This window comes from Fusarium graminearum, chromosome 3 (genome assembly GCF_000240135.3).
Source record: "Fusarium graminearum PH-1 chromosome 3, whole genome shotgun sequence".
NCBI lineage: Eukaryota > Fungi > Ascomycota > Sordariomycetes > Hypocreales > Nectriaceae > Fusarium > Fusarium graminearum.
The window spans coordinates 3,625,808-3,650,144 of record NC_026476.1 but is presented as its reverse complement, the minus strand read 5'-3'; the positions used below and the strand labels follow the sequence as shown (position 1 = coordinate 3,650,144).

The following is a 24,337-nucleotide window of genomic DNA, read 5'->3' as shown; positions in this document are numbered from 1 at the left end:
TGGCCTTTTCCCAAACCTTGAGGTTGTTGCGGTACGCCCACTCTCCCGCAGCGGCAGTGCGGTAAAAGGCGTACTGCTGGTCAGTCAAGGTCTGACGAGCAGCAAAGTCAAAGTCGGGAACACCACGGATGTCCTTGAGGAGAGGACGACTACCTTGGGTCCAGTTGGTGCTGGCGAGGTAAGTGTCCATGCCAGTGTCAGGCTCGTTCATCCAAGCATCGTAGGCCGAGGCGGAAGCCGCCAAGGAGGCAATGAGAGTTGAAGTACGCATTTTTGGGTACAGTATATGGCCTTCCGGAGGTTTAAAAGAATGGCTGTAGCAACTAGGCTAGGGGAACAAAAGAGTGACGATGGTGAGTTTGGAGTGTCTGAGAGGTCAGAGAGGCATGATAAAGTGCGATATCCATGAGAATAAGTATGTACAAACTTTTGATCAAGGCCGAGGATCGGCCAGCTTCTGATCATAGTCTTGTTCGTCAACAAAATTGCTTGTGGAGCTTCATGCCTTGCGTTGATTAGAAGTGGATATATTTCTGTATCCCTACATGAGCATGGAACTTTGATCTGATTGATAAGATGTAGTCATCCTAGTAAAGGTGATTGTATACAGAAAGCTCAGGTATTGCACATATCATGACTCTTGATCAAGATTGAGGTTCTATAATGGTGACATTTGAGTGTCGTCCATTATTCACAGCATATAACGAGTGTATAGTTTCGTTTATATATATCTTATTCTTTTCTATGGTTTTTTTTTGTTTTTTTTTTGACATCATTTCCGATACCATGGTTTCACCCTTGAAGAGATTTGTGAATTCCTCCAATCCCATCAAACCAAAGATGAGAGCCTCAACCTTGAAGGGGTCAATGCAACTTGTCAAAACTCCACTCGTTCAGTTCATCCCATCTTTTCGTCAAGTGGGATGCTGAGTCATTCACTTGAACCCCATGGAGCCCCCACGTTTCACCATCGCCAACTCCACAGTCTTTGGAGTAGGAGGAGGAGATAAGCCCAGAATAGCAGCGGCCAAACGTCTTGAAGAGGAAAGTGAAGATGGAAGTTTTGGATCAAGTGAAACTGTTATCTTTGTTTTAACTGAGATTTATGGTGTCGATATAGCAGACTGACTTGACTATACGGAATTTTAAGTCGAATTAGTAAAGACGCTAATTCCCCATCAAACCCCAGTCCATGAGGTTGTAATTTCTCCGTCCCGCTTATTCATAACTATAATTTTCACTCAAATCACTCAGGATGGGGAAATAAGACACGGTCAATATCCTCCTTCAGTGTCACTATAGATCCATCCTGCGAGAGGAAGAGCCTTGGCACAGTATATCTCGAGCCGATCAGCCGGGCACGTGGTTTCACCGCAGGGCGAAACATGTTCGCGGGTTTCTCAAGATATTGTTTGTTTTTTCCATTATTAACTTGTGTTGAAGAAATAGTACATAATAGATATAATTATCTGACACCGGTGCCCTGTCTCATGTGGCTCGTCGCGACATGCATCCATGTGACCCCTCATGAAGCTGGTCTCACAACGCCATTTTGCAACACTCACAGTTTACTCATGGATGCACACTATGTTTAGAAACAAATTGATGACTGAAACATGAGTTGGAATTTACATGCTGTTTCTTATCTCATCATGTCCTTGAAACATGATGAACAAGTGTCTGGTAAACAGTAAAGAAAAAGTCCCATGTTGACTACCCTAAACCTCTCTGAAACCAATATCCCATCATGGGTTCTCTACTCAAAGGTTTAGCAAAAGTTTCAATTTACTTATGCTCTAACAAACGTAGTAAAGTCAGATTGGTATGTTGTATCGGTTTCATAGACTTGAAAGCGCATGGTGAGATCTGTCACGCAAACTTTGTCTCACCCACACAAGATAAGCGACCCTTCAGTTCAGCTCCATCTCACAACAGGCGATGCTAAGAAACGGAATCCGGGGATCCTGTAATTGTAGAATGCTGAACAAGGTAGCATAGCACAAAGATCCTTGTGAGAGAAAAGTCTAGATTACAGTATGGGGTTTCACGATGGAGTGTACCACTATGTCGGACTCGCGGATCAAGTAGCATGTATGGGTTTTGGTTCGTAAAACAGCTCATACACAAATTCATGATCATGACATGCAGTATCATGGTACTTCCAATCGAAATAACCGTCTTCCGAGATGATCCGATGCCAAAGGGTATGTTGCTGCGAGTTTATGTCGATAGGGTAGCGCTACAACAGAATCGTTCCGACTCTTGGGCATGTCTGCGAGCATGAGAAGTTGGGGAAAGGGGAAACGCGTGGAGAAACGCGTAAAGAAAATTCTGAACAGCTTCTACGGTCTGGTCTATTCTGGGTAGTGCGTATAGGTAGTCCCATGTCCTGAGAGAAAGTGCAAGTGCAAGGTCTAGGATACCCCGTGTCTGCGGTATTCTAGAGCTCATGTATCAACAGCCCCTCATGAGTCTAGACTATTCGAGTCGTATTTTGAGTACCGTTACATTGTGTTTCCGACATTTTCCATGTCTTGTGTGTCTCGCTTGCCTGTGCTCAACACACGGGTCCAGATCTGTAGAGCGAGTTGAACCATCTCCATCACAAAGACTGTGCACTAGTGTTATCCCCCAGTTCTTACCCCGGCCGACCCCATGCAAAGAAAGCATTTCAGGACTAACGTGAGGTTTCTTTGCTTGAACTTGAATGGGATTCGCTCGTCTTGATCCTGAACCCCAAAATCTCCTCACAGTGGCGGCAACTTTGGGGAGATCGTACGACCAGTCTCGACGAAAAACGCCCAGACCTCTGCGGTTATCTTTGGTAGAGTCCAATCATGTTGTGGAAAGTGTCAAGGGTATCTTAGTGTAACGTTTTGACTCGATAGGACGTTGAGCCCCGCGATACCCCAAGCGATGAGGATACCCTGGTCAGCTGGGCTGCTGGGATCGGGCATGTCGCCGTACCATGTCGAGCATGGGCGTAGGGTACCCCAATTAACGATGTGAAATTTCTTTTTTTTTCCTGTCTTTTTCTTCTTGTTGGTGTAGGCATTGTAGAGGTCTTGATTAGATATACCTTGTGAAGATTCTGTCGCCATAATGTGAGTTGACCTCGCGTAGTATGATATGATGTTGGTTCTAGTGAAGTTGATTTCCCCAATGGGAAATGCCCCCAACGCCAAGTAAACTATTCCCCGAGTCAGCCACAGGGCAAAGACTAGACTAGTGATATCATGCCGAGCAAGTGATCGACTACCAAGAAGGGACAGAAATGCCGATGATCAACTGCTAGAGATAATTCGCGGGGCAGGCAAGCAGGCAAGCAGGCAACAGTAGGTAGATAAAAGTGCAGACGCATGGACCAACGAGGTATTATTTCCATTCGCTGACTTTGTGCAGGATGAATGTAACCAACGAATCCGTTGTTGAATGTAACCAGGGAGAGAAAAGCCCGCTAATGTAGCTCCCATCGCCAAGGCGGGTAGACAAGAGATGTAGACGCTGGGCATTTCTGGGCGCCGGTACTAGACACTGGACAGTGAATGTCAATTAAAACCTATGTTGTATGAATGAGTAAAATGTCTTATTGACGTAGAATGCATAAGCGGGGAGTAAAGGTTCCGTTGAATCTGTAGATACAGAAATGAGGGTGTATTGGGCCCCGTATTTCCCAGTACATAAGCTTAACAATAACCATGAGGTGAGCCTTAAAACCCTAAACCGGATAAGCCCAAGATTCCGGGGTCTAGCGTTGGAGGATCGGCAATTAATAGTGGACGTTGGTGTCGTTTCGAGCTCCCACAAGACGAGGTTTTGCTGTGTTTTTGGTGTATTTGCTGTGCCGGTTTGCCGAGAGGGAACAAGCTACTCTGTAATCTGACGGTCTCTCCGCACTTGTACTTGCACTTCCACACCTCTTCTTTTTCGCTTCTGTCATTAGGTCATGTTGGTTTTATTCCCATGAGCTAATGAATTTTGAGTTGACCAATTGCATTTCACGATCTACAACCTCTTTGACAGACCTCGTGGAGGGAACCACAGCTTCATACTGGAGATGCAGTGGCAGGATCACCTACTGTACTTAATATGTAGAAACACCATTTTACCAACCATCAGTCAACCTTGTCAATATCATCATCGCTGTATGTGCAGGCCATCTCTCATCTGCGGATCCGCCATCAACCATCCGCCAGATATTTCTTCCCCCGCACAACCATCACCATCTCACAGTGAAACAAACAACCATGTCCATGACCTTGTCCTTGTCCATGTCTCCTCCGTTCTCACCCGCACTCTCGACTCAATCTTGTTCCCCCGTATTTCGTAGTCTATCCTGAGGGGAAACGAGACCACATGAGAAAAACAAGGATGTGCACCCCCTCAGCTTTCTGTTACCGGGCATGATCCGCTTCTTCCTTTTCCCCAAACTTGCCAGACTCCCCACGTTTACTGTCACCCTAGTCGGAATTTCTGGTGCAATTGTGTTACCGTTACTACCTATTAGTTCTAGTGCTGGACCAGGATGTGTGCTACAGTAGTTTTGTAACAGTGTAACGAATGTGATGCATGAATCGGAGATAACAACAGTTTACAGAGTTAGCATACAGTCTTATGCAGTGCAGTGTTGATCTTTGCCGGTGACGCTTCTGGGTACTGAGGTAGCAGTCTAGCTAGCTGGTGGCAGCTGGCAGCTGGCAGCTCGTAGGATATAAGATCCCCCTCCTCCCTTCCCTCCTCCCCTCCATTGAGTTTTCCAACCACCCGCCTCCTCCCCCCATCTTCTCTTCAATACTTTTCTACAATCCTCGAGTATTCCTACAATGGTTCAACAACCGATGGCTGGCGAGTCCGCTGGCCCCGTGGTCAAGGGCGTCGTTCCTACAGCCAAGCAGGCCTTTGCTGATCTCTTCATCTGGAAGCAGCGCGTCGTCGTCACAAACGAACATGGTGAAGAGACAACCGAATGGAGGGACCCAGACCCTATCCAGAACCCCATCAGTCTCATGGCTCAACTGTCTGCCAAGGACTGGATCTTCTTCCTCGTCGGCTTCTGCGCCTGGACCGCTGATGCCTTTGACTTCCACGCCTTGTCGATCCAGACCAAGAAGCTGTCTCTCTACTATGACACCAGCAAAACCGCAATCACAACAGCCATCACCCTCACCCTCCTCCTCCGCTCTGTCGGTGCCGCCATGTTCGGTCTTGCTGGTGACAAGTGGGGTCGCAAGTGGCCCATGGTCTTCAACATGATCATCCTCGGTATTCTGCAAATCGCCACCATCTACAGTACTACCTTCAACCAGTTCCTTGCTGTACGAAGTCTTTTTGGTCTGTTCATGGGCGGTGTTTACGGCAACGCTATTGCCATGGCTCTCGAGTCTTGTCCGTAAGTTTACCCCAATTCCAAACTCGTGATGCCAAGTCTGCCAAGTTTGGAGTCGTTGCTATTCCCGCTCTAACATCGTTTAGCTCCAACGCTCGAGGCTTGATGTCGGGTATCCTCCAACAAGGATATTCTTTCGGCTACGTCTTGGCTGCATGCGCCAACCTTGGCGTGGGAGGTAGTACCGAGAGTTGGAAGACTGTCTTTTGGATCGCTGGTATGTTATCCGTTCCCTCATATCAATGGTTTCTTAGTCACTAACCTTTTTTTTAGCTGGAATTTCCATCGCCGTCGGTATCGTCCGTATCTTCTTCCCTGAATCTCAACAATTCCTCGAAGCCCGCGCCAAAGGAAAGCAGTCCGCCTCGCCTGGTGCTTTCTGGCAGGATTGCAAAAAGATGCTTCTCGCCGAGTGGAAGATGTGCGTTTACTGCTGCTTCCTCATGACCTGGTTCAACTACTACTCCCACACTTCTCAAGACTCATACACCACCTTCATGCTCGAACAGAAGGAGTTCAAGAACGAAGCTGCTTCTCGTGCTTCTATTCTCATGAAGACTGGTGCTTGCGTTGGTGGTACAATCATTGGCTACTTGAGTCAGTTCGTCGGTCGCCGACGTGCTATCTGTATCTCTGCACTTATGTCTGCTCTCATGATCCCAGCTTGGATCCTGCCCACTACTGAAGGCGGTTTGAGTGCCAGTGGGTTCATGATTCAGTTCTTTATCCAGGGCGCGTGGGGTGTTATCCCTATTCATCTCAACGAACTGTCTCCTCCTGCTTTCAGATCCTCATTCCCAGGAGTAACCTATCAAATTGGAAACATGATCTCTTCTCCCTCTGCACAGATCGTCAATGCTGTCGCGGAGAAGACATTCGTCACTCTCAAGAACGGCGATAAGGTTGAGGCATACGGACCTGTGATGGGTGTTGCTACCGCTATCATCGCCATGGGCATCATTTTCACCACCATGTTTGGTCCCGAGAAGCGTGGACGCTCTTTCGAGCATGCCGTTGCCGGTGTTCGCAATGACGAGCTACCCCACCACCAAAAGAAGGATATCGAGACTGCAAGTGTTGAGCAGGTTGAGATGGATGAAAGGAAGAAAGCCAAGGAAGAGGTTTAAATTTGTCAAGGTAGCGTGGTAGATTATTCGTGTTGGAAACTCAGTAGCCAAGCTATGCCCCTGAGGCGCGATACCCCTTGAATACACTTTTCAAAGCACACACAACTTCCGAGTGATCTTGGCTTCTTTTACATTCTCAGAAAAGACACATCTTGTCCAGAATCAGAGTCATGGCGCCTAACTGTGGTGACAATGTCTGTAAAAGAGTTGTGGTGGTTTTGCTTGGGGTGTCAATTCAGACATGGAATCAGACGAGGCTAAGGACATTAAGGCAGAACCAAGATTGCTGGTGGCCAAATAACTCATGGGGTGCGTGCTGAGACATGCAGTAGGTTGATGAAGAATGGAGATGACTAATTATCTCGACTCTCGAATTGGAAGGGCTTCATACGAGGCAGGAACTCAACGTCTGCCTTTGTTATACACTCCCGGGAGGTAGGAACTACCTGTGGGCAGATCCTTCCTCTTGAAGACATGGAAACCATAAGATATTCCATTACAAGAAGGCGCAAACATTGACAGTATGCAGTGACCATCCAAGGTAAATTGTTGAAATTTAATCAGAACAAAACTAATGTTGCTCATCATCATCCAGAGACAAAGCATCAAAAGTTATCCACACAGCAACAGAACACTGTAAAGGTAACTTGAAAGATTTGTGAGCAAGTTGACAAGTTGAGTGATATTTCAGAAGGATATTAGAGTCTGCATTACGTGTATCTCATGATCATTCAAATCCCAACAATAGATTACCAACTACATTATTCAACACCGTAAAATACAAGCATCAAGATTGACCGATACCCATATATTCCCCCATTCCAACTATACTCTCACAAGACCGGCGACAGAAAAAGCAGAAGCAGCACAAAACCAGACGTGTGGTAGGCTCATACATGCGTCACATTTTGCTTCGAGATATTGACTGACACTTTCCAATAGGCAGTCAAAGACAATGCCCAAAACCGCAACAAGAAAAGGATCCAAAGGTCGCCATGAACCGTACGACGCAGGGTCGCCGCCTCGTCATGATGTCGGAGGCAGTGCTTCCGGAGGAGAGACTTCAACCCGGCCTGTTTCGGCCAACAAGAATTTCCACATGGCCAAGGACGCCAGAACTCAAGGAGTTACCAAGACCCAGGACAGCCAAATCCAGATACACCACCTTACTGCCCCCCGGCAAGAACCTACACACGGATACAGGGGATACCTATACCTCCCCCAGTAAGACCCTACACACGGGAATACCAGCAGGACAATCACTATCGCCCGGATGTACAGCCTTCCATCGTCCCTTCGCAGTCTCCACCCACATGTCCCGTCACGGTGGTCGAATCCGTCACGGTCAATATGGGTGACATAAAGGACATGCGAGCGGAAAACACTTCTGAGGGGGATGACAAGAGAGTGAAGAAGAATTTTACCGCCAAGTTGGACGCCAACACAAACATCTGGGCTGCCTATATTGAAGGGTCATCCAGCTCATTGGAGGCTTTAGACAGGCTCCTCCCAGTGGGAAAACCCAGGAGCATAATCATCAAATGCCATGACGACGACGACTAGGGAGCCTACTAGCTACATCTAGTTGCAGAATTAATGGAACCGAATAGAATGTGATTAATTATTGCTAATAACGAAATTTCTTTGTTCTCCCTTTTTCTTCCAGGTGGCCTTGGCTTGCGCGGGGTTCAGTGAATGGTTGGTTTTGTTGTTTGTTGGTCTTCATCCAACACGACAGGCGGGTTACATAAAGACCGATACTGATTTAGTGATCAGCATAAATATTAGATCACTCTTAGTGTTTATGTAGCCTAAGAGTGGTCTGATAATTTCGTCCGGATTGCTTTGAGTCCCTATTATTTTGCTACCCACCTGCACGGGTACCTACCGGCCTTGATCTTGAGTCAGCAGAAAACAATATCACAACCAGCAAACCATTTTTTTTTCTCTCCAAGAACTTACAAATGCGCCGATAATGAACGCCGAAGACGAGCCAAATAACCCCTCTGTTGATCCTACTGTCCATACTTTTGACCAAAGCCCAGGCACTCAACTTCGAAGTCCTGGAATAGGCAAGAGAAGGAAGCCTGGAAGGCCGCCAGGGTCCAAGAACAAAGCCAAGGCAATGATGCCATCCTCTCAAGGTATAGGACTCCGAAACAGAACCGTCTTTCTCCCATGGAATGTAGTCGACATTAGCGACAGCAGTGAAGATGAAAAAAATGAGTTCAGAGACGTCCACGACAATGGCAGTGAATGGGAGGACGATACCTCCGACACTGAAAAGTACGAATCCAAGGTCATCTCCGAGCAGCGGCAAGCGTATCGAAAGGGAGTCCGGCATATGACCCAACTAATCCGAGAAAAGGGCCCAACCACGAAAAGAAGTACCGAATCACGTCGTCAATTATCTTCTTCTCCCGCTCCTCGACGCACTGGCGTCTGGAATCAAGCCAAGGGGGATCAACTCAACGATCTTTGGGAACATAGCTTGGAAAAGGCGGCTATGGAGCATTACTCCAAGGGGGCTCACAGTCTGCTGGCGGCGTGGAAAATGTCACTGCAACTCTTCGGCATCGATCCTCCCGCATTAATCTCGATGTATCGACACATGGAGTTCGAAAATAGCACCAATGAATGCTTTGATCATCACGGAGAGATGAAACGCAATCCACTCTGGTCCCACGAATTTTGCAGACAGCTCACACGAATCATGGCTCATCCTCTATTCACTAACGAGAACGACCATCGCTTCATTCCTATCCTCATCAGATGGGCTGTGATATGTAGGGTCGATGATGGTCACGAGTTCACAGAATTGGAGCAGCGATTACTCGACGACGTCTGTGTCAACTTTCGCCCACCAGAAATTCAAGAGTCCATAGTAAAGCGGTTTCAAAGCTATCAGCAGAAGCGAAAGGACGACGGTCGAATCGTGTCCAGACATGCGCAACTGATGTCTCGCATTGTGGACTATTCCAAGACAATAAAAAGAGAATCTGCCGACAGCTTCGCCCCCGTCAAAACCAGAGATCTAACTGTCATTATCAAAGCTCTCGATAGCCTCGACCGTTACACTGCGAACATGAGTTGTGAAACCTACTTTCTAGTCTATTCCGCTAGCAAAAGACCTGGCGGTTATCCTGTGGGACTGCCTGACCTTTCGGATGCGTGCAAGATATCATGGATCAACCTGCAACGTCGACGAATGCCCGATTACAACGAGATTCTGCTGACCACTATCACCGTCGCACCCAACGATCGAGCCAACAGAGTGGACCTTGAAATTGAAGAAGCCGGGGAACTCGACATGAGTCCGATCCCGTGCAGCCCTATCCCATCAGTCGATGGTGGAGAATCGACTGCTTCTAAAGCAAACGAACCACCCCAAAAGCCTGATGGAGATCCTTTACAGAATCGTCGCCTTAGCCGCTCGCCATCAAAACTTGAAGACGGTGAGATTCGAAAGGAGACCGAAGCCAACAAATCACCTCGAAAGTCTGATGGAGACCCTTTCCAAGATCACCACCTTAGCCACTCGCAATCGGAACTTGAAGACGGTGAGATACGGAAAGAAATCAAAGTCCTCACTTCCACCCACAATGATGATGGTGATGATCCTCATCACCATCTGCACGAATCCCCAAAATCGTTGGTAAGAATTGATCAACTTTCAGGGGCTCCTGCTCAGAGTGAGCCCCCGAAACCTTCAGAGATCACTACAACACAGCCTTCTGTAAATTACTCTAATTTTGATGAACTTGACAAGCTGCTGCTATCCCATTCCGCGCCCACGCATGAAGTTACCAAGCCGAGAGCGCCAGAAGCTGTTATGACACTCCCACTCCCACTCTCACTCTCACTCTCACTCTCACGAACTAGGGACCCCTACCGAGACCCTGCTAGATTACACGATAATGACCACAAGGATGGCACTGAGGGCGGCTTCCGCAATGTAGATGAGCTCTTCGAAAGGCGTACTGGCAAGCGAAATACTGGCAGGCGAGATACTGGCAATGAGGTATCAACGCCAGCACGAGACCCTCGAGCTTCAAGCAGGCACGAGGTGCCACTACCAAGCCTGACTCGCAAGAGAGACTACCGCAGAGATGAAGAGGATGGATACACAAAGAGACGAAAGTTCCATGGATGGAGCCGAGATCATCGTCATGATAGACGAGACAGTGCCGACGACCGTCGAGGCGCTTATCAACCGCAACGATATCCAGCTTCACAGCCACAGCGGCCCGCCGGCCCAAGAGCCTGGCATTTGGAACAAAGGTATAAAAGAAGGTGATGAAAAGGATTGATGGTGAAAATGGAAGCTTTGCATCACTAGGGGGCTCATTATTATGTAAGATCAATAGTTGTGTATCTCTTGTCCTAGCATGACTTGTTAAAATGAGGAGTGTTTATAAATAAACTTGTAAATTTATTGAAATCTTCTCCTAAAGCTACGCTAAACTCCCATAAGTTACTAGGAGAGGCGTTGTCAATCGCGATGCCTAGGTAATTATTATCATATAATCTACAGCTCATCTGCTTGTAGGTCATCAGGTAGTCCCCATCCCTCCTTGAATCGCAGCTTCCTACATCACACTCTCTTTTTCTGTTCCCTCTCAACATCATCGTTGGCACAGGCCCCCAGAACCAAGGATGTCTGGCTCTTCACATTCCATTCCACGGGGCCTCCATTCAAATGCTCCCGATGATAATTCCTGCGAACGTCATCCAGATGCTCAGGATACATTTGAGCTGTCACGCCGCCTTGACGATTCCAGACTTACGATTTTCCGTATGCAGCAAGATATCGGGATCTTGCATGAGAAGCAACGTGAAATTACTAGCCAAAACAGACATCTCTGGGCATACAACAGCCAGTTGAGAAGAGATGTCTCGGATCTTCGAACGCAACTTTCCTACACTGCCCAGGATCTAGCTGCCCGAATCCAGGAGCAGTCCAATTTTGACCGATTGGCGGGATCATACGATAAAGAGACAAGACTCCAGGGAAGAATCGATGAACAGAATGAAATCATCGAAAAGCTCCTTCAAGACAAAATTGCCAACGCCAACCGCATCCAAACACTCGAACGAAGCCAAATCAAGGGCACTGAGCCGCCGCCGCAAATCATTGCAGATGCGGAGCCGAAAAAGACAAAGTCACAGAAGAGGCGTGAACGGCGCCAGGCAGAAAACGAGGCAAGATGCAAAGAACAGAGCGAGAAACGTGAGCGAAGGCGTGGAAGAAATAACCTGAAGCGCGAGAAAAATAAACTCAACAACCTCTCTACACCTGCTTCCGTTCCTGCTCCTGCTCATACACCTGCTCAGCCAGTACGTGTAACTCGCAGCAACTCCATCAAGGCGGAAGAAATTGCGGATTTGGAGCTTACCAACGACAACGCTGCGGCCGAGGATATAGTCTCGGATCTACTACTCCTGGACGACAACAGTCACTCAAAGGAAGCGATCGAGCAACTCAAACGCTACATTGCCAAATGCACGAGCAGGAAGAACTTACATTCATTTCTCCAAAACGGAACCAAGAACAGGTGCTTTTGTTTTCACGAGGTTGCAGCCAAGGGCAGCGGCGCTACTGAACAATTGTTCCCGTCCGGAAAGTACTGCAAGGTCAATGGCCCGTACTGCAATGTTTTGGTCCAGGTTGTAGAGATGGCTTCCGGAAACAGATTGCGCGCCTTTTTCCCTTGGGGTGCCTACGCCCCCTACCACTAAGCGCATGTGTGGGATGAAGCGAGGAGCTGTGTCCGGTCATGGGAAGCAAATAGAGACAGGTTGATAAGTCGTGCTGTGTTGAGGAGAGGTGCTGCGTTAGATGGACATGGAACAAAAAAAAATCACAGATCTGGAGTATCCATCGCCATCACAGAGAGCATCACATAGCAAGTAGACAGGGTTTATTTATTGACTTCTTCTGATCCCCTTAGTCTCTACATTAACCTTTTCCTTCTTTTGCAACTGGAGGCACCTCCATGTTTCAGAGTATATATGCTAATAGCCTAAGTAGTGTGATCTCAGTAACATAATGCTATACTAATCTCGTCTCTCATACTCATTTGATGTGCTGAGGCTAAAATGGCGATGCCGATAATTGTGGATCAACATCTACCGAGACAGCGTTACATCCGGAAGCAGAGCCCCACAAACTCGGAGGTCAATTTGACTTCATCCGTCTGAGAGTCAGAGAGGCGGCAGCATTTCTTAGTGGTCAGGTTTAGTAGTTTAACAAGAGGTCAGTCATATTATCTGTCGAGCATACAAGTCTAGATGTGTCGATGAACCCGGAATATACATGCTCGGATGACCATAATTTGATTCTTCTTATGAGCGTTGACCTGACAGCTCGTAATCCCAAAACAATGACTTGATCCACTCCTAAATCCGATATCCCTTCACTTATTTCATCGTTCCATACATGACAGTGCGCGCGGGGCCTCAAACATCGAAGGTCCAGGATCTTCCATCTATGAATAATCAGTAACTGCCAACCCGGGTAAAACAAAAGCCAACTTACTTCGAAAAGATCGTGCTGCGGCAGTTGTGAAGCGGGAACTGAAGCTACGACGCCCAGTGAGGGATCCCCAGCGGATATTGTCAATCTCAGTGAAGGGAGAGTCAGCTTTCGGCGCCACACTGAACATGATCCCGCCAACAGAGGCAGAGGGGTTCATTGATTTGACCTGACGGTAGGCTTGGATGAGGGTTTCTTCACTCTCCACGCGGAAGGCGATGGTCTTTGAGGAGCTGGGCACCTTGGTAAAAACGTCTTGCTGTATGCCGCCACCACGGCTGTTGCTGTGAATAGCCAGTCCCGGAGGGGCACGACTTCCGGCACGACCGACAGACTGGAGGACCATGCTGTCCACCATAGTTATGTCGCGGGGGGGTCGATAGCTATCGTAGTAGGGGCGTCTCCAGGGCCCGTAACGGGGGCCATGGGGCGGCTGGTTCGCCCAGGTATTGACATTGTCAGAGGGACCAGTAGCATGACTGTCCTGGTGGGCAGTATTCTGAGCTGGCTGCGTGATCTCTTCGGGGGCACATTCTCCTACTTGAGCAGCGGGCTGCACGACTTCGGAATGATGACCCTCATCGTTTGTATCGATGTAGGGGTCGAGGGATGGTTGTTGATGCGGCTGGCTGTAAGTCACACTCCAATTACTGTACGGTCTAGCTCGATAACTAGACCGCCGACTTGGCAGTGTCTTTGGCATCGTAGTGTCTTTCGCGGACAGATCGACTGTAGAGTGCAAGGTGCTTGAGGGTAGAAGAAGAAAATAGAAGTGAGGGGGAATTCGGTTGATTTTGGCACGATGAATGATCGCGCGCTTGGATACCTAGAGGCTTTGGTGCGGCTCTGTGAATCACGGACGGCAGGAGCGGGCTTGCTCCTTCCTTCTTGATGCCTACCAACTTGGGACGATTTTTGAATGAGGGGCGCGTAAGGTGTTAGCCTTATTTATCTCAACGAATTATCTCTTCCTGCTTTTAGATCCTTGTTCCCAGATCCAACATACTGCCTGAATAATATATGAAAAAAGAAAATTGTTATTTTGCCACTTGAAGGGCAGCCTTGGTAGCTCAAGTGCTTTGAAGATGCTGCGAATTTCTCTTCTCCTCAACAATCTTTTTTCCAATCGATCATTCTCCTTCGAGAGCTCTTGGATTCTATGAGACATGTCATCCTGCGCATGCGTCAAACCAAAGTTCTCATCTTGAACGTCCTCGAGTTCTCGCTCAAGATTGTCAATCTCGATGCGCTGCTGATCCATGACTTGGTGCAATTCTCGGTTCTCCTTGGTGAGTTTACTGATGTCTTTCTTTTTCTCTTGCATCTCATCCTGTAGTTCTGATATCGTGATATGAAGCTTGTAGTTCTTCATGAGGACGTCGTTGGTTGTGCTTTCGGTCGACAATCGATCAACCCGTTCTTTCAAGTCGTTTACCAGCATTGCAACGTCGGCGCATTGGGAATGTTCAAGTTTCAGGTTTTTTATCTCTCCTCTGAGACTTATTATATGCCTTTCCATGCTTTCCTCTAAATCATGGTACTTCTCGTCCAGACGGGCAATAGTAACATTGGCGTCGGCGAGGTCTTGAGACATGTTGTCGGCGACAGCACAGCTAGCGTGCCCTGGCTATAAACAATTAGAGATATTGTTCAAGATATATAGGTGTTTTAGTGTCGAGGTACGTTTTGACTTTGGCTTAGCTCATTTTTAATTGTATTGTTGTCGCTGCTATCCATATCGGAGTGCATTTTGGTTTTGGCGATGATTGCAAGTGATAGATGTTCAACAGGGAAAAGCGACCAGATGCATCATATAAAATACGATACTAAACCAGCGGTTAATAAAGGTATTGTATCACTCTTAGTGCATATATAGCCTAGATGGACTCATAATTTCATATGGATTGCCTCAAGTCCCTGTGTGTTTGCCACTCGCCTGATATCAACTGACCCGGAACAATAATACCATCAGGCTGATAGTGAATTCATTTCGAACAAAGATATCGAGAGTGACTACAATTGACAAACTATGGCAACCAGGGCGGCCCTACAAGAAAAGGCGTCATGGATAAGGCAAAGCAGTCCAAACACAGCGCGCAGGCACCTAGTATTGGGTCTTCTGCGATTCGCCTTACGGAATGGGTCTATATACTATGAGGACCTTGCATATTGGAAACGGAGACCTCTTGGGGCTGATACACAGTGATTGTGCACTAATCAACACGCTGTTAATAGGAAGACATGCTCCAGCCAGGAGGGGATAGCCTTCATGGAGGATCAAACAAACTACGGACCATCATCATAGAATTCAGTTTTTTCTGTATCACAGCGTATATATTCTTATTGGTAAAGTTAGTTATTGGTCGGTTTAAAGACATTGTCCTCGTTACTCCTTTAGGTGAGCCTCAGGTTCTACAGCCTCAGTACTACATTGTCTAGGATGAATTTCTACTGAAATGGTATGGCGTTGCTTTGCACTTCAGAGAGAACCTTGGAGGCAGCGCACATAATAGTATAGACCTAACCCGAAGGCATATTCTGTTTAAAGCTGTACCAGCCACCAAAGTAGAAGCTCAACAACATCCAGTATCAAGGCCTATAATCAAAGTTTTAATAGTGCCACAGCAACATAAAGTCGCTGCAAAATTCGCAATGACACATTGTTCATCCTCATCTTGCAAGACCACCACAAGAAACGACAGAATTTCCAGTGGACTTGCCTTTGGGCCATGAAAGCAGGTTGCCATCTCCCACACACCGCCGGGCACCTGCCAACTAAGTCAAGGGCTTATTTCTTGACGCTAGTCGCTCTCTTTGCAGATTACCTCTTCTTCACTTCTCTAACGCATACGTATAGTTTCATCCAACTAACAGAAGAGCACTACCATCATGTCTCACGCCAACGATAACGGTCCTGCTCTTATCGCGAGGGATAGCGGCAACGACCATGATGTAAGTGCTGCATCAAGACTAAACGCTTCCTCATATAGTTGACTTGTCAAACAGTCGGATGTTGAATTCACTATAGATCTTGAACGTTCCGACTCTGCGGTCGCAATGCAGAACAAGTTGCATCTGCCTAGTCTGATGTCTCAGATGCAGCAAGATTCACGGAACCTGAAAGCCGGTATCGAATATCTCACGTACGAAAGGGAGAGTTTAGAGACCGCCATAATGCGCCTCGAAGCAGAAACGGAACACTTTGGTATGGAGCAAGAGATCGAAACGAACGAGCATGATGCTAACACTCGACTATTCGGCTTGACCGATCCGGACCGAGATGAAATCAACATGGTTGATGGCTGCAACACTTCGGGGCATAAATCCTTCCAGTCTAACTCCCGCGATCACCAGGAAAGCTTCATCGCCAAAAGTTTGACAGCGTTGGGTTTTGACGCCAGCAACCTTCATACATTCCGTCCGGATTCCATCCACATCATCTACCATGCGCTCTTGTCTGGATACAGACGCTCAAACCTGGCCGCCTTTGCAGACCAGGAAGAGCCGGGATGTTTCTTCTGCCTAGAAGAGATTGCTATCGGTAATTGGGCTGTTGCAGTGTGTCACTCTGGCAGGGAGGATGGATTGTGGTGCAGTACGCACCTCGACAAAGGATGCATATGGTTGACCAAGGCTGAAGGTCTCTGGAAGCTTAATGTGTTCTGATCTGAGTCATTTGACTTCTGATCTGAGTCATTTGACTTTTTTCGGTGGCATTCTTGCTTCCCAGAACTATACGAAGTCGAAATAATTAACACACGAGGTTGCAAGATGAGCAACAGCACAAACGCGAGACATTCTTTGTCATAACCTTCTTTCATCTCTCGCCTACTGATGACACATTTATTAGAAGACGTCTTTGTCATAGACAGGGCGGTGGGCTTTGTAGTATATCAGAGCCTAGCTGATGCGGGCAACGGATCATATCATGAAAGGCTACATTATTATCAATTGCTATTCAATGGATTCATATCTCTCCGTGTGCATGAAATTACCCCTTTGTGATGTGAACTAACAGGACATCATTATGCATATAGCCGTAGAAAATGACCCCTAGCGTTGCTCCCAACAGATCACCTCCAGCTAAAGAAAGAAGGACATGAAAGAATATGATTTTCAGTTACTTCCTTTCAGTCACTTGGATAAACGCTATGCACGGCCCAAGACCGACTGGATAATTATTATTTCGTAACCCTACGTGTCTTGCATCAAAGACCATTCGTCAAACAACCGTTTGCATCTGATATTGAGCCTATATAAGAGGTCACTCACCCGTACAATTAATCTGCATCACAACCTCTTCGGCGCTTGGGTAGCCACCCTCCATATTTCGTGATATCTTCTATTCGTACAGGCAAACACTTCAGCCTATGTGACAAGCTACTCTTTCACTTGCTGACCAGGTACTCAGATATCCCCTCTATCATTGCTGAAGTTGCAGAATGTTCCATCCATCGGTCACAACCGAATCCCGTATGCAACTGTCACTACCCAGGTACACATTACTGTAGCAGTGACATCTCCCTCTCACAAGAGCATTAGGTAGGCGTGCCGCTTCCAATAATCCACTGGCCCATCTTCCTGACGATCCAAACACAATTAAATCTGAAACGTTGGCACCAAGGACATTTGACCTCAGCCGGCATTGCCAAGAGCGACGCTCCCATGCTGCCGTTGCCAATCTTCCTCAGGCAGTGGGGATGTGTCGTGGCAACGTAGACCTGGGCTTGCATGAAGCGCTTCAGATTATCCCGACAAGGCTTCGTGTGCAGTATCTGGCAAAGGACTCCAATTTCACTGGTAGTGACACCGGTGATGTCGAATTCCAGAGCATACTTGGCGATCTGTTCGAATTCTCGAGACACCAGGTTAGATGCGGTCTGGGTCATGGCGGTAGGCACAGCTGATTGAGGCGCGACTGCTGTAGTGACTTTGGCGCTTTCAGAGAGAGAGGTGTCGATTTGGTATTGAAGTGCCTGGTTCTCTGAGTAAAGACGTTGGTTCTCGCGCTTGAGGTCCTCCATCTCCTTCTCGCGGGAAAGCTCCATCTGCTTCTGCTGAGGTTCAATACGATTGAGAGTATCAAGGGCCTGCTGCCGCTGCTGTCGAAGAAGAGCAGAGATGGAAAGCTGAGTGTCGCCCATGTCCGACTATGCTCGGTCAGTCAACTGGCACTGCTGCGAAACAATTTTCGCATGGTCTAGACTTGCCTCTTCGGGGGCATCCCTAGCCTCGCTCTTGACTTTCCTTAGCCTTTTAGCCTCATTTTCGAATTCCTGTCGCAGTGTGGCCATCGTTTCGTCTCGTGTTCGCTTTGTAGACATCATGAATGACTACAGGTAAGAGGGGGCGGTCGATGGCGAGGGGAGTAACCTGGGGTGGGAATGATGATTTGGCAACGTCAGGTGAAAGTAAACAAAAATGACGGAATTCACCTTGCTAGTATGCAGGTCCTTAGAAATGATATTTCCGACAGTTCTTTGCCAGCTGCACGTCACTGTCACAATCCGGCGGGGGAAAAAAGTGAATATTACACAATTCCTACAAGGCAGCAATGTATGTGACGGAGTGACTGTGGATACAAGATCAAGAACTATGAAAGTGATAAGTGATGCATCGTTTGGTAGATCAAAAGTACCTTGAGGACTTTCTTGAGAGTCCCTTCCTACATAGATCTACCTTTAAAGCCACTCTCTATATTAACGTGCCACCAGCACCAAGCCAGGATTCCTTTACCAAGACCTAAGAATGACTAAAAGAAGTAAATGTATACATTTTATACAAAGGCATCCCTATGCGTTTGAAGCAGAATGATGAAAGAGACCCCTTTCTGCCTAAACCCAGTCTTCAGCCTATAAATATATTCTCCTCTCAGTAGCTATTCTGCCTCATCAACACTCTTCACACAACCTACAACCTACAATCTACAACCTACAACATCAAAACACATCACAATGCCCAAGCATGCCACTCATCGCAGCCAGCGTACCCGCGCTACGCCATACGACCGCGCATACCAAACCACAATCGCCCGTCTCAGAGTTGCAAACGAAAGGATCGAGATGCTCAAGACAGAAATCGACGTAACCACTACCAAAAGGCATCTCTGGAAAGCCAAGTACAATCAGATCTACGAATTGATCGACGACATGCTCAAGTACGCCAAGGCATTTATCGATAGATGTGAGGATGACATGGAGGCCAAGCATGCGGAACCAGGTCTTCGGTTGCAGATGATCCATCTTCAGAAGAAATTAATTTGTATGTATGTCTAATTCGGATCTCATTTGCGACTAAACTGAAATCGCCCAGGGCTGGTGGGAGGTATCTTGGGGATTATACTGGGATATAGAGCAGGGTTGAGGATAGAGGATGTCTGGTACATCACCAATCTATCATTTTGGATGTTTTATTCTATTGTTGTGTGATCTTCTGTCTGACATAAGAAAGCGATCAAAACATGTCAATTACGACATCTTGAACATGTCAGTGTTCTGGCCATGTCGGTGTTCTGGCCATGTCGGTGTTCTGGCCATGTTAGAGTGTCTTTGTCTTCCATTTGGCCGTTTTTGTTCTCCATAGTCAAAGTCCCAATACTAATGGCCTGTCTTATGTCCCTTGTTTTGACACTGCTTTTATTTGTTCTTCTCCTCCATCAATGTCTAATGTGTGAACAGAGCGAGCTGGTGCTCTGTTGTCTCTTTGTTGTCAATTTCGGCCTTCCGTACAATGGTCAGTGTAATGGTCAGAACACTATTGTCCTTGGAGTCAGAACATGCATGATATTTGGCATTAGCTATTACATCTAAATTATAAGTAGAGCACCACCGAATCTAATTATTTGCTAATGTTTCGTCATCTTCACAAGAAATACTCCAGTAACTTCACAAGTCATCAATTTCCAGCAAGCTCAACTACTCTAACTTGACCTACAAAATCTCTAAAATTTCATTCAAGATGCCTCAATTACGTACCGCTGGTGGGTTGTCTTGCCGATATAACCCATATGCTCGTGAGGATCAAACCACTCAGGAAACACAGTTCCAGCAGCAATCAGAGGCCCTGCGCAATGCCAGCGACCTCGCTCGTATCCGTGCGATCGACGATGATATCGAACGTCTATACCAGGCTAGGGATGCCCTGGCCGACAGAGTCGGTCCGTCTGATCTCGTTCCAACACTCTCCAACAGCGAAGCCCAAAAGTTTAACGGAAATGGGAGACGCACTCCTCCCACATGGGCCATGGTTCGTGAGCTCGTCCGTCAGAAGAGAAGTGCTAACAAGAAGGTTCTGGATCTTATCAAGAGATGCGAGTCGCTAGAGGGGAGCACGTCTACGTTCATCACCGAAAACTCTGCCATCAAGGTGGAGCACTATCTCAAGGAGAAGGAACAGGCTCAGCAGGATCTTCGACTTGCTCAGAGCGAGATTCGTATGTTGAGATTTGCCACCAAGCTTAACGGGGTGATTGAGGATCAGGACATGGCTGAGGGGGAGGAGACTCCGTAGAGTCGAGATGGTATCGGTACTCTGGTGAGGGTGTGTGTTCTGACAAGGATGGGTTTGTTCGGCGTTTTTGTTTCTGGTTCTAGTCACCCAAGAGTTACTTGGGGATGTTTAGGAGGTTAACTCTGCTGCAATAGAATGGTAGTTTTTGAAACTCGTGCTTTTTTACTTCAATGCCTACCGAGATCGGAATTTTAAGAGTGATGTTCGATAATAAGCAGCAAGTCTAAATTTCAAAGCATAATGATACTCACAATTTAATGAGAAAGGTATAGGTTTTATCATATGCCGCTCATCCAGGTGATGCTGATCTAGTAATTTGTTCCCCTGTGCTTGCTGCAATCAACCTTTCCAATATACTGACGTAACCTACCACCTATCTTAGTACCCTGCTTGCTACTGCCTTGGTAGTATGGAAGGTAGAAACAATAGAAATACCAAGTTGCACGCTGTTGCCTCCTTACCTAGTTAGTTACTACCTAGATATAGAAGGGAGAAGTACGTATCATATCCAAGCACTGTTAAATCGTTCCTACCCCATCTTATTCACTTATATGAATTCGTCTCAGACCAAACTTGAAAGTCCACATTGCTTCTCTTCCACATACATCAGTTCCTCCAACTCTTATAAGTATACTTGACGACCCATCTGCAAATCAATATTGAAGACAACCTCACTCAACGCCATCACAATCATGGAGTCCACGTTTCTCGATTATCGTGAACAAGGACAGCGGGACAGGGATTACGGTCGAGCGTTGATCACGAGTGTGAGCAATAGAATCAAGGCAGAATTTGCTGGTCTTGAAAATGAAATGGCCAAAGGTCGTACAACGCAACAGCTACAAGATCAGACTGGAGAAAAACGTCCTACGACGCCACTGTTACGGGCTCAGATTGCGAGGGAGGATCTTGTCTTTATGGTTCTGCTGATTGAGATGTATGGCAGCCAGGTTGTCATACCTTCAGGTAATTGTAAGCATGACTGGATCGCTGAACAAGTGTGGTTCAAGCAAGAAGACCTGATTTCGTCGATCATCCCAACGCTTCACTACCACTTCGATGGAAAACCTGTATGGGTTTGCGACAGGACCGTTGGTGCCTACTCGCCTCACCCGCACGTTATACATCCTCCCTTGACATCATGTCCGAACCATGGGCTAGGAGCAAGTTGCGAGACTATGATTATGACAGTTCCTCTAGAGCTGCGCCATATCCTGTGTATACCAGTTGCTGATATTCCAACGCGCAAATGTATCGAACATGCCTACAGGGTATGTGCCGCCGGCCCCACAAGCCGTTGATCAAAGCTACCCCCCACCAACTTCCGATTTGTTTACTCTGTACCAGCCTTATTTCCACTCCGCCTTTTCAGTTTACTTACCGACAGTACATTCAACTGTTCAACATAAACTCAACTTCAATCAATCATCAAACATGTCGCTATGGCTGCTGTACAGCCTCCGCGAACAAGATCTGCCCGTTTAGTGGCTGGTTTTACCACTAAAACTGCGAATCATGCACCACCCGCATCAGCTACTCATGCTCATCATGGGCCTTCTGCTCTATCAATCTTTCTGACCAACCTCAATCTTCTTGATCTCGACCAACTTCAAGACTGGCCTGCCATTTGTGCCGAGACCTTTGCGACAGACGGCACAAGCGCGCAGGGTCTAAAGAAGAGAGTCCATTGTGTGGAATGGGCTCTGTTTCACCTCTTCTCATTATGGGATCCTGAAGAAACAAAAAAAGTAAGTGATCGATCGTCTACTCTCAACAGAAACACGCTAACCCACATCAGAAACTTAAACCATTCTTTCCTCCTCTCGATCAAACTCAATCCGTCAACCTCCGTGCCGCCTTGTTAAGAGCTCTCGAAGCAGCCAAGAAGAATGGAGTGCTTGGAAGGGATGCCATCGTGCGAAAGACCATGCTGGACGAATGTCGAGGAGAAAGACTGGAAGATGTCCTTGCTGCGTTTTCATCTGCTGTTCTCAAGCATGTTATTGCCCAAGAGGTAGCATCAGGCAGTGAATACAAAGCTCTTGCACTTGATATGGCCGTCGAGGATCGAGGATACAAGAGCGATAATACAGACCTCACCACCATGGTTTTGGCGCACAGGGTTGCCATCAGTCGCATATTAAATAGCAAGGTGGCAGCTAGCTCAAGGTTTCACGACTTTGCCGATTTATTAACGGTCAAGGAAAAGGGCATTGCCCGGAGGAGAGAAGCACTGGATGCTCTCCAAGGTGGCACGACCATATCTGATGATGCTAGACGCGAGATGTGGCGTACACTCCGAAACAACTGGTCCGGCAACGAACGATGGATGGAGACTCTGCTCTATGGAGATGCCAGCGTGAAAAAGGACGCCCTTCTTGGAATGCCCTTCGATCGTGTTTGGCGACGGGTACAGCAAGGCCGACTCGACGAACTCGAAGAGCACAGCACTGGCCTCTTGGAACAACTCGATAGTCGAGTGCGCGTACAGAGAGAAAGACTCCAGAAGTGGCAAAGGTTTCGCAATGAAATGTCCGCCGACCAACCCGGTCCATCTCCGACAAAGGTCCAGCGAAAGGAGAAGGACAGCGGCATTGACTTTGGATTCGGCGCTCACGAAGCGTTGCTTCTCGGCAAAGTCAGCCCAAAGAAGGCGGCATTTGGAAAACCGAAACTTTTGAGCGAGTACGATGACCTTGTACGCGACCTGGAACTGGAGCTCCAAAGAGCGAAACCACAAAAGTCGTCAGCTCTTGACTTTTTACAGCGTCCTGCCTCCCAAAACGCACCAGTGATCAGCATGCCAGTCTGCGAGCCTGAGGAGGAAGAGGAAGAAGCTATCAGTGAATTGGAAGACGAAGACGGATTCCCCGAATCACCTATCAAGACGTTCAAGTCGAAGCTGGATTTGGCAAAGCGATTCCCAGTACGACCAAAGCTTTCTCATACCAGCGACTCTTTTGCTTCGGTCTCTTCAAGTGCTAGAAGCCTTCGTAAACCATCCCAAGACGAGGCGCGCATCCTTCGTGCTTCGTCGGTCGAGCGAACCAGCTCCCCTGAGCCAGAGGACGAGCCAGCCGCAGCATCTCCACGACCTGAGTATGACGTTTCACCCCAGCTTTCACCTCATATATCCCCCCAACCATCCCCACCACTCTCGCCTCTACCACGTCAAGAGTCACCAGAGCAGATGCCTACACGGCTATCTCCGACACAAGAGATGGCAGACCACATCCTTGAGTCTATGGACATGGCCTCACCATCGCCTGTCAAACGGCCGAGAAAACGACACACACTTTCGCTTGCTGAGCGGACACGTCTGACAATGGCCCGTGAATCACTTGATGATCCAGAACCCGATGATCTGGAACTCACTCCACCACCCACAGAACCTGTTCCTGCAGAGGACCCCAGTCCGACACTTCCCGAAGAAGAATTTGATCTCCTTGCTCGAACTCAGAAGAGCATGGCTGGTTTTGATAAGGCGAGACAAAAGGCACAAATGGAAAGACGACGTTCGTTGAAGAAACCAAAGGTACCCCCCAAAAAGGAGGCCAGTTACTACTTTCCCAAGGTCGAGGAGGATACCACTGTCATTACAGATGAGTTGATGGCGCAGGAGGATATGGAGGCGGTGTTTAGATCACGACCCAAGATCAAGGCCAGCCCGGTACCGAGCCCAACCAGGGAGTGGGACGACGACTATGTGTAATCACGATAACGAAGTCCCTTGTTAATCATATTTTACATGCTCACATCTATAATACAACGATGCTTTTG

The 24,337-nt window shown here is 47.5% G+C and overlaps 10 protein-coding genes across 10 annotated transcripts; 8 read left to right on the top strand and 2 right to left on the bottom strand.

Annotated features, from left to right (window-relative positions):
- Positions 1–4,823: 4,823 nt before the first annotated feature.
- FGSG_05882 (uncharacterized protein) lies at positions 4,824–6,591 on the top strand (the record flags this gene model as incomplete). Its single annotated transcript, XM_011326185.1, has 3 exons — positions 4,824–5,389; positions 5,473–5,603; positions 5,660–6,591. The coding sequence occupies 3 exons, from the start codon at positions 4,824–4,826 to the stop codon at positions 6,511–6,513; spliced, it is 1,551 nt and encodes a 516-aa protein (XP_011324487.1). The 3' UTR covers positions 6,514–6,591.
- Positions 6,592–7,508: 917 nt separating this feature from the next.
- On the top strand, positions 7,509–7,871 carry FGSG_05881 (uncharacterized protein; the record flags this gene model as incomplete). The annotated part of the gene is made up of 1 exon (XM_011326184.1): positions 7,509–7,871. The coding sequence occupies one exon, from the start codon at positions 7,509–7,511 to the stop codon at positions 7,869–7,871; it is 363 nt and encodes a 120-aa protein (XP_011324486.1).
- Positions 7,872–8,488: 617 nt separating this feature from the next.
- FGSG_12834 (uncharacterized protein) lies at positions 8,489–10,810 on the top strand (the record flags this gene model as incomplete). The annotated part of the gene is made up of 1 exon (XM_011326183.1): positions 8,489–10,810. One exon carries the CDS (start codon positions 8,489–8,491, stop codon positions 10,808–10,810), a length of 2,322 nt encoding a protein of 773 aa, XP_011324485.1.
- A 500-nt stretch (positions 10,811–11,310) lies between these two features.
- FGSG_12833 (uncharacterized protein) lies at positions 11,311–12,252 on the top strand (the record flags this gene model as incomplete). Its single annotated transcript, XM_011326182.1, has 1 exon — positions 11,311–12,252. The coding sequence occupies one exon, from the start codon at positions 11,311–11,313 to the stop codon at positions 12,250–12,252; it is 942 nt and encodes a 313-aa protein (XP_011324484.1).
- Positions 12,253–12,972: 720 nt separating this feature from the next.
- On the bottom strand, positions 12,973–13,406 carry FGSG_05879 (uncharacterized protein; the record flags this gene model as incomplete). Its single annotated transcript, XM_011326181.1, has 2 exons — positions 12,973–13,001; positions 13,052–13,406. 2 exons carry the CDS (start codon positions 13,404–13,406, stop codon positions 12,973–12,975), a joined length of 384 nt encoding a protein of 127 aa, XP_011324483.1.
- A 2,531-nt stretch (positions 13,407–15,937) lies between these two features.
- FGSG_05878 (uncharacterized protein) lies at positions 15,938–16,714 on the top strand (the record flags this gene model as incomplete). The annotated part of the gene is made up of 2 exons (XM_011326180.1): positions 15,938–16,000; positions 16,055–16,714. The coding sequence occupies 2 exons, from the start codon at positions 15,938–15,940 to the stop codon at positions 16,712–16,714; spliced, it is 723 nt and encodes a 240-aa protein (XP_011324482.1).
- Positions 16,715–17,586: 872 nt separating this feature from the next.
- On the bottom strand, positions 17,587–18,192 carry FGSG_05877 (uncharacterized protein; the record flags this gene model as incomplete). The annotated part of the gene is made up of 1 exon (XM_011326179.1): positions 17,587–18,192. The coding sequence occupies one exon, from the start codon at positions 18,190–18,192 to the stop codon at positions 17,587–17,589; it is 606 nt and encodes a 201-aa protein (XP_011324481.1).
- Positions 18,193–19,002: 810 nt separating this feature from the next.
- FGSG_05876 (uncharacterized protein) lies at positions 19,003–19,476 on the top strand (the record flags this gene model as incomplete). The annotated part of the gene is made up of 2 exons (XM_011326178.1): positions 19,003–19,309; positions 19,361–19,476. The coding sequence occupies 2 exons, from the start codon at positions 19,003–19,005 to the stop codon at positions 19,474–19,476; spliced, it is 423 nt and encodes a 140-aa protein (XP_011324480.1).
- Positions 19,477–20,005: 529 nt separating this feature from the next.
- Positions 20,006–20,557, top strand: FGSG_12832 (uncharacterized protein; the record flags this gene model as incomplete). Its single annotated transcript, XM_011326177.1, has 1 exon — positions 20,006–20,557. One exon carries the CDS (start codon positions 20,006–20,008, stop codon positions 20,555–20,557), a length of 552 nt encoding a protein of 183 aa, XP_011324479.1.
- Positions 20,558–21,249: 692 nt separating this feature from the next.
- FGSG_12831 (uncharacterized protein) lies at positions 21,250–24,269 on the top strand (the record flags this gene model as incomplete). Its single annotated transcript, XM_011326176.1, has 3 exons — positions 21,250–21,828; positions 22,015–22,305; positions 22,335–24,269. 3 exons carry the CDS (start codon positions 21,250–21,252, stop codon positions 24,267–24,269), a joined length of 2,805 nt encoding a protein of 934 aa, XP_011324478.1.
- Positions 24,270–24,337: the final 68 nt, after the last annotated feature.